This window comes from Populus euphratica, unplaced genomic scaffold (assembly GCF_000495115.2).
Source record: "Populus euphratica unplaced genomic scaffold, PopEup_1.0 scaffold123.1, whole genome shotgun sequence".
Lineage (NCBI taxonomy): Eukaryota > Viridiplantae > Streptophyta > Magnoliopsida > Malpighiales > Salicaceae > Populus > Populus euphratica.
The window spans coordinates 764,440-784,991 of NW_011499924.1; the positions used below are offsets into that span (position 1 = coordinate 764,440).

The window sequence follows — 20,552 nt, forward strand, 5'->3', positions numbered from 1 at the left end:
TGGTCAATTAAGGGCAATCAACATGTCCTTCTTTCCTCTGTTTCTCAACTTTGAACTATATTTCTTCACTTCTCCACTGCCATCACTTTGTTCATGTGTGTTTACAGCCAGCACGACCAATAAATCAAAACTCAATAAACATACATAAAAAATAAAGTAAATCTGATCGAACATAAACACGTGGTTAATTAGTTCTTTGAAACTAATTTTTTTTTTTTTAATTTTAAGGTTAGGGTTTCACTTGCCGAGTTTCAAAGTAAATTTATGCTTTTAATTTCGTGTTTCTTTGGGTGTTGATTTAGGTTTTGTTTGAATTTCTTTCGGGTAGAGAGAGAGAGATCGAGAGAGAGCTAGAGAAAGTGGGGAACGTGCAATTGCCAGGTTTGTTTCATAATAGGGTATTTTTTTATATATATAATCCAACCAACTCAAACAATAACTCTATCGCTAGAGGATTTTTTTTCTTTGTAATTCACAAAAAGTGAGGTAGCAAAGTGCTACTGTCATCAAAATATAGGATGTTTAAGATAATCTATCCCGAAATTTTTCTTCGGTATAGGCCTCTGATAGCCGAACAATGATTGGACATTATTAGGGTTTTTATAGTTTTTTTTTTTTTGTATTCTGACCCTCTATTCGAAACCTTCATAGTTGTGGGGCCAAGCTTACTTGCATTGTCTCGTATGTTCTTCTGTCTTCGTACGTTAGAGAGTAGCTTATAAATTAGCGTTGATGTACACGTAGACCACATGCGTGAGTATTTTGTTCAATCCTCATCCAAAATCCATAAATGTGCTGTGTAACCAACTAGTTTAAACAATAGACCACTTGGCATTACGAAGTGATCTAAGATGGAAGTCGTGCTGAAAAATGAGACCAAAGAAATCACCCCGAAGGGGACATCTAATTATATTATACAGTCCAAGATCCGAAAAGCTTTTTACCCCTAGCAAAGTAGGGCTAAACAATTCGGAGCCAGAAGCAAAATATCACAACCCTTCAATGGACAGACCGAGCTATCCTATCGCAATCGATATTTTTCATCGACAGCCAGCAAACTTCCCCACTTGCCCCAGATGTTAAGGATCTCGAAGAAACATACATAAACCCGACCCTTTCTCGGCCTCTTAAATTGTGCTTGCGATTTCAAGCTAGCAGGATGTGGGCCAAGGAGCTCCTCATGCTCGCAACCATTGAAAATGATCTAAAGTCACGATCCAAATATGAAGGGACCCTAACACTACTGCTCTCAATTCCTACGGCCATTTATTAGGGCCCGACACCCCGGCAACGTTACAGCGTAACGACGAAGATGCTTCGTCACATGCTTGGGGTCATATTCATTAGGGTCAATTGGGCACTAACTTACCGAGATCTCTACAAGTAGTTGTAACGAAGTACAATTTGAGGATGATAGAATTCCAGACAATAACACACCTTAGCTTCCACTTTCTGACTTCCAGTTTCCCCCCTCTCTAGTAGCAAAACTTAATTTAGAAATAAAAATAAAAATACAATAAAATCATTTCTTACTCTTGTAAAGAAGAATCTTGACACGGAGGAGCAAACCTTACCCAGATGCTTGTGGAAAGGAAACGGTTTTTATATTAACCAACAGATCTATCTGTCAGCATAAAAGTCTCAAGACTATCAACAGCTCATCTCCTAATACAATACTCGCCATGATCACATGCAAATGCAATGTATGCTATACTAGAAAACATGTGGAGGAAATACTTACCAAATTCACGGACATGCAAACCCAACCCCAGCACAGGCCCTCTCTAACAATGGTCTGTGCTGGCCTCACTTGGAAGCTTAAGTGCATAGGCGGTCATGTTCTGAATAGTCAAGGGACCTTAGTGTTTAGAATGAGACTTGGAGCAAGCTACCAAAGCCTCGTCCATCAGATGTATTATCACTAAATTCATCACTATTCTGAGTTCTTCAAAGCAGAGTACGTTTGCGACATATAAAGATAATGATGGATGGTTACTTGGTTAGTGTATGCCTTTTTTTTTTATTCCCTTGTCAGTAGCACCTTCATGTCGTTATAAAATCCAGACGGGGGGCCTCGGATGTTACTATCTTAACCAATCATCATCAAACTAAGATGACTGGCGAGAGAGGTCAATGACATTCCTCAAAATCATCTGATTACGGTAGCGTGTTTTCATTAATATCTTGCAGCCACTCGGTCCATCTGCCTCTAGATGTGATTAGCTGTCATCTAGAGACTCGAATTCTTTGTTGGCCATCGATAGCATTTATAATTACTGGCAATTTTTGCTCGGTTTTCAGAGACTGGAAACACTTGACTACAGCCAGCTGCTATCCCAAATTGAAATTCATTCTACCTAGTTGAACCGCACCCCAAGCGTCCATCAAGCAAAACCACCTGAAATCTCCTCAACGGCGCCAAATCTCAGTACTTGAAAGTTGAGGACTTCAGAGTGGTTGCAACTCGCATACCTATCATCCAAGTTGAAACAAACCATAGCTGGTGTCCAAATCCGGATCCTTCCACCTTAAAGACAACAGACATGCAAATGAACAGTTTAATATATTCATGGGCATAACAGAATAACAGGTCTTTGTACCCTGGATCCTGCCATGACAAGGAAAGTAGCTAAAAACCACGTAAGAATAATTACACATTCGTATATACAGCCCCCATGATGTTCCGGGCATCCTAATCTTTTTTCACCTAACTATACAAAAATCCAATCAAAATGAATACTGGATTCGAAACAGGGGTTAGCTCTGATTCCCATCCCTGATGCTGTGCGACAAATCAGAAGTGGTTGGTCTCTGATATTACACTTTCAGGCATTGTCAATCATGCAGCTCCACAGAAAAAGCATGAACTGGATAAAGTGGAGAGATCCATACCAGTTCTCTTGACGGTGACTCTTCAGCTCAACTCCATGTCTAAATGCAGGTTATCTGATATTCCAAATCACCCAAAAGTTATTAACAATAGCTTGCAGCTCCTGTCGTGTACTAAAGCATCTGTACAATTGTTATGGGCCACGACCCTTTATCAAGATAAGGTTAGGTTGGCTAAAGTGACATTGTCGTTCAACCATCCTTTTCCTCTTTAAGAAGGGAGAAGGAGAGTTGGACCTACATAACAAGAAAACTACATCTCCTTGTGTTCAAGAATTGCTAGGAACAGAAGGTTCAGCTAGTGGCTCTCCAAAAAAGCAGTCTATAGGAAGCTTCAGAAAGCTTTTTTAGTAATGATCCTTTTTGCTCTTCTTTAGCAACATTGACATGTGATTAATGTATTCCTGGTTTGTTTGGGTCCCACCCACCAGCCACTGCAGGGCTTCAGCTGCTGCATCTTTTTCTGCACTCTTCTTGTTGTTGCAAGGCTGTCCCATAATTTGCATTCCATTGAACTCAACAGTGGCGCGAAATTGGTTGTTCTTCAATTGCTTTGTCTTGTAGGATGGTGCAGCATATCCTGCCCGGGTGAGCAATGTCTGGAGCTGACTCTTGGAATTATCACCTCCAGGTCCACTATCACTCCTTGAAATTAAGGTTGGCTGTGTAGTAAAAACAGTTGGTTTTGAGGACTTGAAGAAACGGCAACCGAACACAAATCTGCCATCACAATTATCCTCTGAAACTAACAATCGCACTGCAGTGAGAAGCTCATGGTGCATGTGTATGTCCATCCTGGGATTCAGCAGCTGTCGATATTCACCACAAACAATTGACAAAAATTAACAATATCAAACCCTTTAACAGTTGGAAACTTTTAGCAAGAGAAGTGGAGAGACGGCACACAAAACATATCAAAACTAATGTAAAAATATAAATCCAGTTCCCATCCAACGTTTGCCTACTTTGGTCTGAATCAGCTCATCGAGCTCTCTCCTCAAGCTCTGATACATTTCTGCTACAGAAGGTTGCATGTAGAATTCCAGAAATCCTCCCAACATTTTCAAGTGCCCATCCTGTAAGAGAATTATGCATGGATAAACATAGTCAGTAAATAAAAAACCACAGCATGCAGTGATGCAACTCCAGCTAGCAAGTGATTTGTAAATGATGAGAAAAACTCACAGCATCCCCTCTAGAGATGCTCCCGCCAAATAGAAGCAGCACTGAATCAGAAACAGCAGTTGAATCCCGGAGAAAAACACTGTTAACTTTTATCTTCTCATTGAAAACCAGCCATGGATAGGGGATTTTTGATTCTCGAGCATTAATCGAGTTCTGGGGAGAGAAAATACCAAGAAACTAAAAAGAGAACAAGGGCATGGATCCCCTTACACATATTTCAGAAGAGAAGAGCTAACATTCAGGAAGAAGGAACTTACAGAGTGCAGAAGCACCTGGCCATCCTCCATGGTTTTCAGTGAAAATGACTTCTCATTGTGCTGTACATGGAATTAAGTCAGCACTCATGATTTGTGAAAAGCACACAAAATTAAGGTATCATCCCTCTTTTCCCACCACATCATCTAAATAGCACATTTATAAAATAAATACGCCATTTCAAATCAAAGGAACTAGTTAGCTATACATTACAATTCAGATGATGATGTGACAGTATAAAAAACCATGAAAATAAAATGACTCACCACAATGGAGCTAATTCCAGGATAGAGGCCACTGCAAATAACTGCTCGAACCAGATGCTCGTCGTGGCTCCATGCATTGCAGGTGGTTGGGTTGCCATCGACAAGGCCGGTATCCATGAGCAAGGAGAAGAACTCCTTCCGAAGAGAATCAATAGCTTTCATAGATTGCACTGAGAGAAAATTTTTCCAGCAGTACTCATATCCAGAAAGATCTCTTTCAGCATCTTTCCAGCCCTCATAGGCTCGGACAAGTGCTAGGTGGTCACTATAATCACCGGAAAACTGATATTTTGCAGCCTCTGCAAGCTGCATAGCACAAATAGACATTAAGGGTTTTTCTGAGTAAAATATTTTACAAATGGAAAAAAATTTACATGGAAATTTTTTTACGATGCTTGGCAAGTAATGATATGATGGTAGTAGAATGATGATGAAGATGTGCTGCATTGATAGTAGTGGTTGTGGGATGGTGGCTGTTGAGTAGTGGTTGTGGCAACGGCAATGTTGTGGTGGTTGAAATAATTAAAAGATATTGAAAGTGGATTATGATCCACAAATTATTTTATGGAACTTCATAAGCTGAAAATATACGCGGATAAATTAGCAAGGTTTAAAGATTGATTGTAAAATATTTTATGTTGACCAATTTTCCTAAAAAATATTTTACAAGAAAATCAAGAAATCATTTCGCTGTAAAATTTTCACGCAAAACAAACACCTCCTAAATGATCATATTTTAAGAATAACAAGTAAGATTAATCAGCAACGTATCAGACTTCATTATCAGTTTATCACCATGCTGCTGTCCTACAACTGGAATCCCACACCCCCAAACTTCAACGCACACAAACACCCACAACAGCCACATGCCACAAAAAGAAAAACAGAAAGCCATACTACCCAGAGAATATTCATATCTTCAGGCAACCACACAGCATCAAAGCTGCAGAGTTTCCAGCCATTATTAGAAGTGCAATCCAAAAGCTCTCTTGCTAGCCAATGCTATGCTAAATCTATATTAGGACAGAAAGCTAAGTCAACAGTTTGTTTCCCCCTTCACTATGGTGACATCTAATACTTGCATGCCAATTGGTAATACCTAAGCCTAACTACAGTCTCAACAAAAGCAACTAAAGGGAAAAGGAAGTTTGCATGATCATATTCATATGAATTATTAAGAAAAGCATAATGCAATCATGTCAGCCCACTGAAGCCGATAGCAGACCCAGCCATCAATATAAGATTTTTTGCTTTCATCCTAATCAAAGCACATAAAGAATATGACTTTCAACTAACAATACAAGATTTGGAAGGTGACTTACATCCTTCTTGTCCAATGGCATCAAGAAAGGATCTCTGACACTAAGACCTGCAACAACAGTTAGTATTGGATCCAGGCAATTCATAATAGCACCTAAAACGAGCATTTTTCCAAGCTTAGGCTCCACTGGAAGCATAGTCAAATATCGACCTGCCAAGTGATAGTCAGATTGAATGGAACAAAATGTTACCATCAATATATGCTTTTGCATTACCATAAGTTACACAAATCTAAAAACTGATAAAGAATATATAGAGAGATTTAGGCCTACCAAGAACAGTCAAGTTTTCATTCTGATCCAAGGCTCCGATGATTTTTAAATATTCAATGGCATTTTGAACCTATAATACATAAATTGAAAGCAAAAGGTCAAAGAGGTAGGCATGAGAAAATCACTTGTATGAAGGGAAAAGTTGACAATAATTTCTACAGGCAAGGGCAAAAAATAAAAGGATGCCCGAGTATGTCAAAAGAATATAAAAATAAGAAAGAAGGGTACCGCTAATAACTCAGGCGACTGCAAAGCCCTCGATAGAAAGTCAGATATGCTTCCAAGTTTCAGACTTTTGATTTGTAGACAAATAGACTGCAAAGGCGTTCTCAAAATTTCTGGCAATTGGTACTCTGCAAAAGCATCATATACACACCTAGGATAGAGGTGATAACATTCTCCTGGTTGAACTCGGCCAGCTCTTCCTCTTCTCTACATTATACAAAATATAAAGAGAAACCAAACATGGTTAGTAAACGTGAATTTGAAAATATCAATTAAGCAGACAAATAAAAAAATTGGATTTTTGACATGATACAAAAATAGCTGCATCTCTTTCTGCAGACCAAAGGTATGCCATACTGTAAACATTAAGCAGATAGAGTAACGTTCCTTGATGTAGCTTCTTCCTTTTATGCATTACAACTTACAAGAATAAAATAAATTCTTTTGTTCCTTGTCCCTTTTTTATTTTAACTGCGCACTCACTACAAGGCTATAGTTTCATATTCTTTCTACTAAATAAACTGTCTTCAACCCTGTCTACTTATCATATAAATTTTTTATTGTTTAATTACAGGAATCCAGTGATTGCCTAGGTTTGATTGCATAGGTTTGATTGCATAGATTTGAACGAGAAGTTGGGCAGAGAATTTAACTTTCTACTCTAGCCAGTAGAGTGGGCTAGCCCAATCAGGTAACCAGGAGGCCAGCTCCAAATGAAATGCATGCCTTAAGAGATATTGTTGGGAAAGGAATGGCAGGAATTAAAGGGCCACATAAGATCCAATAAACAATGGAAACACCCTAATACTGCACCATCTCAACCAAACTTTTAGAAAAAGGAATTTAGCAAGTAGGGTTTTCTACAATGCCTTGTGTCAAGTAGTGCTGCAATAATGCATAAACCTCATTAACCGCATTAATCCAGCCAACTAAAGTTGGTCAGTGACATCTTCGATCTGAATTCAACACTACACTGAATTGTTGTGATGAGTGCATGCATCAGCTAGGGGTTAAATATTTTTTTTTATAAATGATTTGACATTCATTGAAACTATTAGTGCTGACTGATTTTAGTCAAATATGTGAAAATCTTTGTTGGTGGTGACTGTTAAGCAACAGGACACACAGCTACTTAAACCATGGTTCTGATGAATGCATCCCCACAAAACACACACACATGATGAGGGAGGAAATGAAACTATTCTAGTTCTAAAAAGCTAACTTAAATGGCTCTTTGTAGATAACTGGCTTGCCTTCAATGACCAATCTAAATTTATCAACCACTAAAGTTCATACGAGACCACCTACTATCTGGTCACCAAAATGAATTTCATGTACAAAAACTACAAGCGCTACTTCCCTGTTACTTGCCAAGGCAGTAATTACAGACTCTACACATGGTGGGGAGGGGAAATACCTGTCCCATTAGTCCACCATGTGTCGAACCAATACAGGAATTTATTTGACAATGAGGTTATTAAAAGAGAAAAAGAATGGTTGATAAGAAATTGTGAGGATGACTTTTTCAGATGATCAACATATACTAAAAAACAACACCAGATGCCATCTTATATAGCTCATATCTCCAACAGAGGAACTTACTTGTTGAGCAGAAACCTTAGAAATCCAGGAAGGAAGCAGACAAGGAGTGTTATTCAATGCATCATAGGAAGACTCCTTTGCTTTCCCACAGTCAAGAACAAAAACAATATCATTGATAGTGATACTTGTCTCAGCAATATTAGTAGCCAGTACTATTTTCCGCACACCCTCTTCAGGCTCATCAAATATTAACCTCTAAATGCATTCCAAATACATCATATTAGTAATGTTTAAGAAAATTGAGAGGGAAGAATGTCCTGTGCAATCTTAAATGAAAGGATACCAAAAAATATCTTAGTAAAAAGCAGCTGAAATATGCAGTAAGAATTTGCAGTTTGCTTTCCACTATTGGTTACTCATTAATTTGCAGAAAATAAGCATTTGAGTGGCAAGAAATTACACGGTCAAATCAAATTAATAATCAGAAGAGTAAATTAAAACAATAAATTACCTGCTCTGAGCTGGCCATAGAACCATGGCAAGTGAGCAACAAAACTCGGCTTGGATCTCCTAAGAAAGGATGAGCTTGAAGCTTATCCTTCAAAGAACTTATGTCATCCCACCCCGTCATGAAAACAAGAACAGCACCTGGCCTCTCATTCTCACAAATATTACATAAGAGATATTCAACAAGATTAAAACCTATGCTATCAGGATTCCAACATGACAAAGACTCCCGAGTCTGGCTACTGTACTCCTTAAAATCAGCTGTTCTAAGAGCTTCCTGATTATATTTTTCCAAAATGCAAAAAGAAAAATCAAAATATATAAAAGTTACAAAATGGTAGAATATAACCTTAAGAACATCTATACCTCAACACTTGAAGCAATTTGACTCTTCCTTTTTCTCGGAGCTTGTTTGCCTATCCTCCACATCTTTTCCTGACCATAACCATCAATTTGGTTGCATTGGGTCAATCTGTAACCCGTCATTTCCAGAATATTTTCCAGAAAATGAGTTCGTACCGGGTATGTAAAACCCTAAATAAGACCGTTAAAAGAAGGACCATTAGAACAAACCTTCCAACCCATGGATTGCAAAAATAATAATAATAATAATAATAATAATAATAATAATAATGTTAAGAGACAAATAAAAGATTTAACATGCCAAAATAGACGGATGCACATTGAATAAATAAGTTTTAACCAGTCATGGCAAGACCAATCAGCATTAAGGAAATATTTACCACAACAACAATAAAGAAAAAAACAGAACTTCCTAACTACATTGGGTAATTTAAGATTGAATAAAAATAAGATGACTACAATAAATGTGGAGAGTTGTTCTCAAACAATAATGAAAGCAGAAAAAAGAAGTACCATAGCCCATCTTTGCTCATCAGAATAGATGTCACTCTGCATTTTCAACTTTACTCGTCACATTGCCTAAACTGGTGGATTATTTAGTATACAATCAAAAAGAGTCTCACTGCACCTTCTAACAAAAAAATAATTCTACTATCCTGTGAACTCATATTTTTATTCTTTAAAACTAGGGTAGAATAAACAATGGTCATCATTTCAATGTATTATTGAAGGCAGAAAATCAAGAAATCCACTGGTAAATTGTTTGTATCACCAGACGCTTGTCATACCAGTGCAATGACCAGGATCAGGCATCATAACTACAACACATAATCAGTGCATGACTTAAAATACCAGCACTAAACCAGAAGCATTACAAATGACCAAAAAAAGAAAAAATTCTCCAAAGGAATATTATTCATAACCAAAGGCACAATGTTTTCCTCTCTCTCCACAAGCAATTTATAATAAAAATAAAACAGCAAGCAGGAAACAAAGAAAAGGGGCAGCCCAAGCAAATTCACATACTCATGGATTCTAACTATAAATTGCCTCAACAAAAAATGAAAGAAGATGGTGCAACACTGCTAACTGGACTTTTAGCTTACTGGAATGCGTAGTATTGGAGCTCCATCAAAATATGACGAGAACAGCTCGGCATCAAGGGTTGCACTCATCAGAATCAGCTTCAGTTCTGGCCGATGAGGAAGGAGATCCTTGAGGACAATGAGCAGAAAATCTGGTGTCAAAAGTTCATTGTGAGAAATCAGATCTCATCATCCCCAAAATAAAACCTCAAACAGCTAAATGTTACCCTCATTCATTCCACGTTCATGAATCTCATCCACAATCACATGAGTTATTCCTTTTAAACTTCTATCAACAAGCAGTCTTCTCAACAGGATGCCAGTGGTACAGAAGAGAAGGTGGGTATCCTTTCCCTTTACACCCTCAAGCCGAACCTTGTATCCGACCTTCAAACAAAAGCCAATAAAACAACAAGATTTGCTTCAATTTCTTGAAATGTGTTCCTGATAGAAGGTAGTGATTCGGACAAAGTAACCCAGAATGTTTCTGAGAAGAAACTCACACATTCACCCAATTTCTCCCCTCTCTCTGAAGCAATTCTTTCAGAAACAGACATAGCAGATATTCGTCTTGGCTGTGTACATATAATATTACAAACAGCTCCACGAACAGATTCTACCTCAGATTCTAAAATGAATTGTGGAATTTGCGTGGTTTTGCCACAGCCAGTTGCACCAGAGATTATAACAATCTGTAAAATACAAAAAGTTAGGCTTTATTGCAAATCATGAAGCATTAATTCTTGAATAATATTTACAAGCAAAGCTAGGAATCAATCCACGCCAACATAACAATTCTTTCCATCCTCGTGTGTGTGGAAGTTCAACTTCAATATATAACAATAACATCCCAATAAAAAAATTATGACAAAAAACTTGAAAGTTCAGTAGATCACAGGATTTACCATCTTCAAATATAGAAAACCTAACCGAAGTAATGATTTCCTTTTGACCAGCTTATTACATCATTGCAATGAACTTCAAAGGAGGTTTAATAGCAGGAGAGATGGATTATACACAAGGAAATTTATAGTAGCATAAAGGTATTCTAGCTTGGCGCATTTAGACAAGCTTGATTAAACTTTATACAAACCAAGTGTAAGCTCTTAACCCTTATGCTGAATACATTCATTTCTTAGAAACACAGACAGATACCTTCATTTAAGAAAATTAATGACAACAGATTTCCATGCAAAGCTGGAACCAAACAACTTATAAAAAAAAGAAGAATAAGAATAAGAAAAGAAAAAAGTACGAAGGACCTATGCATTACAAACCTGATTCTGTGAAATGGCTGCCAATATGGCATCCTTCTCTTTGTAAGCAGGAAGAGTTTTACGAAATTCAAGCATCTTGCAGCCTTCTGGAGATTCCTAAGAGAAATTAAAAAAAAGACTAACTTCATCATATTTCAGAATTCAAATCAGGAAACATACTGCAAAAAAAAAAAAAAAAAAAAAACCCCTTAAGTTCTTTAATCAAAAAATTAAAAAAAAAATCAATGTTTAACAAAACTATGAATAAACATACTAGAATCTCAGACAATCTTTGCAAGTACTCTGTGCATGTATTCTTACTTGGGCAACAAGTTACCTAGCATCATCCAGACTTATAGACAACCTCAGAGTTAGCAAGTCTTAAGTGTGGACCAGTATCCACTTGTAAAAAATGGTTTTGGCTCAGGATATTATGATAGACCGTATACACACAAACTAGTAAGGGCCTGATGAACATTTTCCCCTTCATTAGGATTATAAACTAAATGCAGGGACAAGGAGCTCCAAATGTTATCTGAAACTGATGATATTATTCTCCGAATCTTATTTGCACATATAATTTGAAAAATCCTCTGTGGTCCACCACATTGATATAATAAAAATGGTGAGCTAAGGTCTGTTACATGACAAGGTGCAATCCAAAACTGCTAGTTACAAGAGGGACTCTCTCTACAAATTTTCAGAACATTTATGTGAACATGGCATTGCAAAATTAAAATGCAACACTTTAGCCCCTCCAAGAGCTGAAGTCTGGATTTGTCCCCGTAAACAACCCCAGTTTGAGAATGCATGAGGCACCTACAATTTTCTAAGCTGAGACATGGAGCAATGCCAAAAGAAAATCATCCAAATTTTATTTCAGGTAAAAAAAGAAAGCAATCTTTTAAAAATTAACCCTGCCACCATAATAATAAAGTGATGGTGTTATGAACAGAGGTTTGAAACATGGGTCTACTAGTGTAAAGCTTAGGACATCGTATTTATTAGGTTTTTTTATTTAAAAAAAAATAATAGGATATCTTATCAGTGAAAAGAGTAGAATATATTGGTGTCAAAGCCTAATAATTAGTTCAGGATATTGAATTTTATAAAATACATACAGCTCAATCTTTTCCCGTGAATGAAGTCCCAATATCACATCCCTTGTTTTTTTTTTAAAAAAAAACAACAAACTAATTTTGGTGTGCAATTTTTAGTTAAAAAAGTACATTGATTATCTACTTGAGAAGATATTGGATACTATGGGACTTGTATGCAAGTGTGGGAAAACAACGTGGAAAACCAATACTAATCATTTATTTGTGCGAGACGAGGAGCCACCTTCCTAGCAGTGGCAGGGGTTTAGAGCCCATCTGCAAAGCTGCTTTTTAATAAATAATAATAGTAACTGTGTTTACATGCTGTCTATCCTCTCAAGTCACAAAAGAACAATTGTTCCAAAGCCAGTGGGACTGGTTTTTCTCCAGGATTTTTCTTTAGGCAATTTTTCACAAAGTAACTGGTATGGAGATTTGCCTGAGATGATAGCTAAATGGAAGAGATGCATTGATATAGAAATAGATACATGACATAGTTCCATATTATTCAGGGTAAGATAACCTGCCAAGCTTGTTGCTGATCACACAATTGCATACTTCTCCGCCACAGAATTTTCTCCATAACAGCCTTACTGGATGCCAGTGGCTCAGGTTGCTCAAAAAGCCCATCATCTGTGGAGAGACTACTGCTGCTTGATCTAGAAAATGTATCTGGAAAATTACTATTAATCCTGGACCTTTGATAGAGGTAGTCTCCAAGATAAGCATCAACTCTTTGTAGCAAACCAAGAGGTAAGTTCACCTGCCAATTCTTCAAACCTTCAATTTAAAGCTTACAAACCATGTATAATGAAAAGTACAAAAGCTGTATATGGAACATGCAGAAGGTTTGTCCAACAAGGGGCAAACAAATGTACAAAAGAAAACAAGAATAAATGGACATTGAAAATACATATGCGGTGTTTCGGACCTAAAATTCAATTGAAAGAGATTTAAGACCTTAGGACGGGATGAAGCGTGCAAAAAAAGGGGCCAGAAAAGAGCAGAAAAGGAAATAATACTTCAGCAATTCAGCTTTCAAAGCTAATAACGACATTGTTTTGGTTTATGAACCAAAACAATATCAGACAGATGAGAGCAGAACTTTGTAAATAGAAGTACGAGAAAGTACCTCCCTCTGCGGACGCTTGTCATCCAAATCAAATCTGTAGTTTGGAAGCGGAGCCTTGCTAAAAACAACTACTTTCGCATAGGAATGGCTGCCAAGATAAATAATGTTGGCACAACAAATAAAAACAAAATCAGTAAAAACACCGAGTGGAAACCAGCAGTATATCAGGAAATACAAGATACCACCTGTGCAAGCCCATTTTACTCGCAAGAGCAGCTATTTGCTCAAAATCACGCCGGTCCTTTTTCTCTCTTGAAATCAACTCTTGCTTCTCCTTGTCATGCAAAAGCACTGTTAATTTCCGTTTCCACTCCTCGATGTCATCAGAAAGGCAAGCACCCTAACAACCAGAGTTTTGAAGAATATTAAAAAATAAAAAAATTAAGCTAAATTGATTCGATATAGAAATTACATTGATCGATACGTTACTCACAGGTTGAACCACGGGGCAGTCCGTTTCAAGATCAGAGCCTTCCTCTGATCCTCGGTCATCGTAGGCAGAAATAAATTTCGGTGCCGGTTTCTTATTACTGTTAAAATCATTATTATCAGCGACGCCGTTTCTCTGTTGTTGATGAAGAGGAGGACGATTTCTAGGGTTTAAAACAGTAGTGCTCTCGCTGTGATTTTCGCGAAATTTGGAGCCAATTGGAGGAGAAGGAGAAGAAGCATTTGAGGAGGAGTGACAGTAGGGAGTGGAGACAAGGGAGCGGATACGGCAGTGTGGAGGGACGTAAACGGCGCCGAATGAGGAAGGCGGCGACCGGTCCTTCATTGCTGTGGAGGAGACAGGTGTCGAGGGTTTTACGGTTTGGGGAATTTGCCAGGGAGGTGAATGAAGGAGAGAAGATAGCATGCGAGGTGAAATAACGGTATCGTTTTTGGTGGAAAAATTTTACAGGTTCTGATCGATGATTCTCTGGGTTGTTCTCTGGTGGTGTGCCGGCTTCCCAGTTGAGTTGAGCGAGCTTGTTTTTCTAGATCGAAACGATAGTGTCTATTTTCACGCGCCTTGTCTTTCTACCTCCTTTCTTTTTCGCTCCGCCATCTGCACCTCTTTTAGTTTTCGAATTATGGAAAGAAGAAGAAAAAAAGATTTTCATTGATATAAAACAAGAAAAATCTATATTCCATGTAATGGAAAGAGATTATCCGCTTTTTCATAATGGCAGCCCTAAAAGCAAACCAAGAAAATACCATAAAAAAAGCGTTTAATGTTTATATTTAATTAATTAATTTAATTTAATTTAAAATCTCTTAATAATCTGTGTTTTTTTCTAAACGGATAAAAAATCTCACAAGAAAAAAAAAATATATATATATATATATTTGAGGACAATGCTAAAAAAATTAACTAAAAAAACCAAATAAATTTAAATAAACTTTTTGAATATAAATTAATCTTTCATAGTTATAATCTATTAAATTTCATATTTATACTCTATTAAAAAGCTCGGTATCTAATAAATTTAACATGGAAGATGGGATAAGTTAATTTAATTTAATAAAAAAATAAAATTCCTTTTAATAAAACAAGATTTAACAAATATTACATAAAAAACCCAAGGCTATATCTACTAATTTGATATTAAATGATAAAATAAATTAATTTAATCTAAAAAATCATTTTAAAAATGTCATATCTAGCAAGAACAAGAAAAAAATAAGACAACTCATGTTACTTTCAAAACATTTGAAAAATCTCTTAGAAAACAAACAAAAAAATACGAGGTGATGAAACCACAATGTTAAAAAATGACAAAGAACAAACAAGTAAATATGAACAAACCTTCTATTTTTGGATTAATATCTTAAACTCGTAACTCATTAAGTAAACTTAAGCTTGACTAAGAAGCCTAGCTTCGATAAATTTGATGTTGTAGGATAAAATCATAAAAAAAAAGTTCAAAAAATAAAGGTAAAAAAATAAAAAATAAAAAGCAAGGATCAAATTTAATAAGAAAAAAAATTGAAGGCAATGGAATTGAAAATAAAAAAAGTAAAAACTAAAATTAACATATAAAAAATCAAATAAAAAAATCCATCAAAGATGAAATTGAAAATAAATTCTAATTTTATAAATTATTTTAAATAAAAAACATTAATTAGAAAACTAATAATCAAGTATAAAGAAAAAACTAATTGAAGGGTTAAGTGAATATTTTTTAATATTAGCATGTTTTTTTTAGGACTAGACATAAAATAAAATAAAAAAAGATTGTTGCAAGCAACATGTGTTATTAGGTCAAGTAAAGACTACTGCAATGATTCTATCAACGCTTTAGACGCCACAATCATACAAGAGAGTGGATATTGTGAGCCCAATCATAACAAAGAAGGGTCCAATTATAATTTAATGCTAACCTCTCCTTAAAATATATATGCTCGACAAAATCAATAGATAATCAGTTAGAGTTTTTGCTTAGCTTTCAAGATTTATTGTTGCAATTTTGGAGAATCGGGATATTAAGCCAATGAGTGTAGCAAACGAGAGAGTCGTCTATAAAATAATTTATTACAAAAAAGCATGTGAATAATATAGTTAATCATGTTTATGATGATTCTGATAATAATAAATATATTTTTAATAGAGATGTTGATACCATGATAGTTATTCAAGAGATTTTTATGTTATCAAGTGGTGATTTAGGATAGTATTTGTTGTATTCTAACATATTCCAAACAACTTGTATTATTAATGATAAGGTATGTAGTCTAATAATTGATATTGACAATTGCGAAAAAGTAGTGTTAGCTAAAATGGTACAACATTTGCATTTTAAAACATAAAAACACTATATTCTCTATATATTAAATTGGCCAAATAAAGATGTTAGAGTAATTATAGGCAAACGCTGTATCATTTCCTTTTTCTTATATAACAAATAGTTTGATAATGTTTAGTTTGACATGATAGCTATGAATACATGTCATATACTACTTGATAGACTATAATAATATGATAGGAATGTCATCCATGAAGAAAGATATAATACGTAACCCCTAATATATATATATAAAAAAATACATGGTACTAACAACTATAGGGGAAGAGGTGATTGTTGAAGACAATGGAAAAAATAAGTTGCTTTTATCTAGATTTGTGGAGAATGAGAAGAAAGAAAAGGAGAAAGAAGAGAAGAGGGGGAAGGAGGAGATGGTGAGATCAAACAAGAGGAATGAAGGTTTTGTGTGAAACAAGTTATTTTTTATTAGCAGTGGCTGGTGGTGTTTTGAAAATTAATTTATGACATGCTTTATCCAAGTTGATTACATGATAGAGGTCCAGAAATGGTTGATGCATTTGTTGACTCTGTAACATGGACCTTGCCAGGGGCTTAATTTTTTATCAAATATATAATATTATTCAAATAATCAACAGGGATGTGCTCGAGAGCTCCAGCAAATTTTTGGCGTTGCGCGCAAAGGATTTAAATATTCAAGCTCACTGATCGAAGTTTGCAAAAGTTTTCCTTTTCGCAACGATATTATTCAAGCTCTCTGGCGTTAGCCACATAAGAAATAAACAAAGAAGCTTATCATCTAATGCTATAACTTCTCAGCTTGCATAGCTAGCAATTAACAAGGAACAATACAAAAGGCGAAATTACATATTATTTGGGGACAACGAGTACTAGTTTTGATTAATGCTGCTCAATAGGTATAGCCCTTTACGAACATTCCCTTCTTAGCTTCCTCGCTTTCACCCTCGGCAGAATACCTTCCAAGCTGAGCCAAGGAGTTAGCCTTGGCACGCACCAAAAGTGACTTCTGAGCAGCTTCCACGTTATCAGGGCGTCCTTGCCATGTCTTGAGCACGGTGTTCTGCAGTGCACGTGCATATGAGAAGGAAACATGCCATGGGTTGGGGCTTTGGTTCATTGCATTGAGGTTGAGGGTTGCTTGCACTTCAGATTGCCCTCCAGACAAAAACTGAAAAGTAGAGAGAAGAAGCTCACTTTGCAGCAGTGACCAAATTACTCTCAAGTCATCGTCAATGATTCAACAAAATTTCAAATTAAAGTCAATATATATATAGATTACTGTAAAGAGAGCTTCAATTCCTTTACTATCTTGAATCAATCTGTTTACCACAATAAATTTGGATCCAATTTTCAAGAAATCAGTATTCATCTCCTTTCACCAACAGAAAAGTTTAAAATCTCTTGCAAAGATCACTTGGCAACATTCTAGACCAAATTGCGAGTAATAATAGGATCAATCATATCATTCAATTTATAAGCCCAGTCCCTATTATAGGATATGCAATATTTGGCTTTAGGCGCTCGATACCTATACAATTCAATTTCACATGGTAAGAAGAGGGAACTGAAGCGTTCAAGAAATAAATGTACATCAATTTAGATTCCTGATAAAAACAGGGTTCCAGTATTCATACCATGATACCAGGAACTGCAGGAGGTACTCTCCTTTTAAGCATCGTAAGTGTATATTTGGCTATGGTATCTGCTGATGCCTTCTCCTTGTGTTCAGCCCCTGGCGTTACCATGCTAGGCTTAAGTAGGATGCCCTCAAACACAACATTGTTTTCAGCCAAATAGTAAAAGACTTCTGCCCAGACCTTCTCAGCAACTTCAAGGGTCCTGTCAATTGGATGGTCCCCGTCAAGTAGAATCTCAGGCTCAACTATGGGCACAAGACCGTTATCCTGCACACAAAATTTATCATCAACAAAGAATAGCAAAAAACCTCAAAAAACTAGAATCTCATAGTACCAAAATGAGGAATGGGTGTAGTTTAGCTTTATCAGGACTTGACAACTTCATAACAATAAAAGATAACCTATTTTTTGATGGGAAAATCCCAACAAACATTCCAAACTGCTAATTCCCTGAACAAATTCTGAGAAGTAACATAAATCACCACAAACCACAGACTATCCCTACCTCTCCCAGCCAAGAAAAGAGATGTAGAATAAAGAGAAAAGGAATGCATTGAAATATGAGTGAGGAATGCGCTATGAGAACAAAAGAATACCTGAGAAATGGCAGCATATCGTGCAAGTCCCCATGCAGCTTCCTTGACAGCCAGAGCAGAAGGGCCACAGGGAATGCTGACAACAGTCCTCCTGGATATTCCAATGTGAGCATGCAACAATAAAACAAGGAATATAAAATGCTATTGGAATAGTAGATAAATTAAATGGATTAACAAAAGCACTACAATATTACATAGAACTTGAGCAGACTTACCACTTAGCAAAACGTGCACCTTGCTTGTAATATTCAGCAGATCTTGAAGCCAATCCATCCAAACCTTGGCACCAAGACTCATTGTTTGAACCTGGTAGGGGGACTAAACCCTGAAACAATAAAAGTTGCGAAGTAACACATACATAACTCATTGTGAAAGTGAAAAACCAAATATCCAATATATGATTTATATTTTGTAAATTCTATTGACCGTGCACCTTGTCAACTTTGATGCCAGGTACAATGTTCTCATCACGCAGGCAATCCACGAACTTCTTTCCATCAGTTGTAGACTGGTAAAGTGTCTCCTCGAAAAGAATGGCACCAGAAATGTATTCGCCAAGACCAGGAGTCGTCAATAAAAGTTGCCTGTATGCTTGTCGGTTGGTTTCGGTGTTATCCAAGCCAATAGATGCCAACCTCTTCCCACAGGTTGCATTTGATTCGTCTATGGCAAGGATACCACGACCAGGTGATGCAATAGTTTTCTACACCATCAATCCAGAAGCCAGACTCAGTTTTGCACAATAAACTACGTAAATAAAAACAAATGATGACCCAATTCTTTGTCTCCTTCCATTCTGAATAAAATCTAGAGATACTGAAGCGATATACAGAACAACAATTACTGAAAGGAATAACTAACAAAATCATTCAATATATACACGTACAGGTCATATATATATATATATATATATATATGACCTGTACGTGTATATAAAGCAAAACGACGTATAGAAAAGAATATAATTAATTCGAAATTAAAAAAACACAAAAACTATTTTTATGAAATGATGCCTGGATTTAACATAAGCTTAATAGATGTAACAGCAGAAGCATTCCAAGCAATCTAATCATAAACAAGTTCAAATACCTGATTTGTCAACCAGTAAATATAATAAAGCATCAGAAACGAAAACAAGTCTAAATAAAAGAAGAAGAAGACGGAACTAACAGCGGTTTGGACGAGCTCGTCAGTGTAAGAGCTGGCACGGATCGAAAAGGAGACTCGGCGAGTTGAGGATCCCTGAGATCGCTGGCCGAAAGGTGACTTTTGGCCGATCCATGAAGACGACGCTGCGTTTAGCTTTACAAGGTTTGCACAGGCCATCACTTCGAGATATAATAATTAGATCAAGATCGAGAGAGAAGTTAGGTTTTCGACGTTTACAAGAAAAATGGCTTTCGCGGTCTGCTAAGGTTTTTCCCCTTTTTCTCTCTCTCACTCTGTGTTTTCGGTTCGGTGTTTGTGGTTAGGTGGGATTATAACACGAGTGCGAAAGTGAAGTACGGTTGTGTTCCGCAACTTTTACCTCGTGGAATCCGGACTGAGCTTTGGGAGAGGGAATAGGACAAGAAACAAGCGGGGATACCAAACAGTCCCTTTAGGTGGATTTGTTTTTGTCCCGTGTTTACCAGATTGTCCTCGCGTTGTTGACAAGTCATGAGCGATTCATTTTTGTGACCAGCTAAAACACCCGCACAGTTCATTTGGTTTAGCTTTTTGATTAAATCTACCCCTTCATCATGAAATTTGATAGAAAAGATTTTAAGCCCCTATTGATACCCTAACCGGCTCAATAGGTCGATCAACAACTAGGCCAACCAAAGCCTAGATTGGTAAAAACACAGTCCCATCACATTACACTGCAAAATTATTTGGATTGGCACGTAACAAATTACTGTTTTCACTTTAAATATTTCTTTCAGGATCATATAAAATAATATTTATGACAAATGTTTCAAGAACACCGTGACCGTATATCAGTATACTCATTTTCAGTTTAATTCAGTTTTTATTAACAAAAGTGATCAAATCAATTTTTCAATAAAATTATTAAATAATTCAAACTATCCAGTTTTAATTTAATTTAATTATTTTAAAATAATAATTAGTTTAAATTGATTTGATTTATTTTTCAGATTCACTTAGTTTTTTGTTACT

General features: G+C 36.4%; 2 protein-coding genes across 3 annotated transcripts; both read right to left on the reverse strand.

Annotated features, from left to right (window-relative positions):
* Positions 1 to 2,540: 2,540 nt before the first annotated feature.
* Positions 2,541 to 14,499, reverse strand: LOC105135518 (DEA(D/H)-box RNA helicase family protein). Of its 2 annotated transcripts, XM_011040418.1 has the most exons (19): positions 13,828 to 14,499; positions 13,580 to 13,734; positions 13,395 to 13,482; positions 12,786 to 13,025; positions 11,187 to 11,282; positions 10,413 to 10,601; positions 10,137 to 10,296; positions 9,931 to 10,061; positions 8,828 to 8,995; positions 8,466 to 8,738; positions 8,015 to 8,209; positions 6,416 to 6,619; positions 6,188 to 6,257; positions 5,918 to 6,066; positions 4,596 to 4,901; positions 4,332 to 4,391; positions 4,075 to 4,227; positions 3,855 to 3,965; positions 2,541 to 3,698 (listed from the first exon to the last, which is right to left on the reverse strand). In XM_011040418.1, exons 1-19 carry the CDS (start codon positions 14,248 to 14,250, stop codon positions 3,237 to 3,239), a joined length of 3,633 nt encoding a protein of 1,210 aa, XP_011038720.1. In that variant the 5' UTR covers positions 14,251 to 14,499; the 3' UTR covers positions 2,541 to 3,236. The 2 variants fall into 2 exon arrangements, with proteins under 2 accessions (XP_011038720.1, XP_011038721.1); XM_011040419.1 differs by lacking the exons at positions 13,395 to 13,482; positions 13,580 to 13,734; positions 13,828 to 14,499 and having other exon boundaries at positions 12,790 to 12,873.
* A 2,344-nt stretch (positions 14,500 to 16,843) lies between these two features.
* Positions 16,844 to 19,906, reverse strand: LOC105135520 (probable fructose-bisphosphate aldolase 3, chloroplastic). The gene is made up of 6 exons (XM_011040420.1): positions 19,563 to 19,906; positions 18,826 to 19,095; positions 18,608 to 18,717; positions 18,393 to 18,483; positions 17,794 to 18,063; positions 16,844 to 17,327 (listed from the first exon to the last, which is right to left on the reverse strand). Exons 1-6 carry the CDS (start codon positions 19,716 to 19,718, stop codon positions 17,049 to 17,051), a joined length of 1,176 nt encoding a protein of 391 aa, XP_011038722.1. The 5' UTR covers positions 19,719 to 19,906; the 3' UTR covers positions 16,844 to 17,048.
* Positions 19,907 to 20,552: the final 646 nt, after the last annotated feature.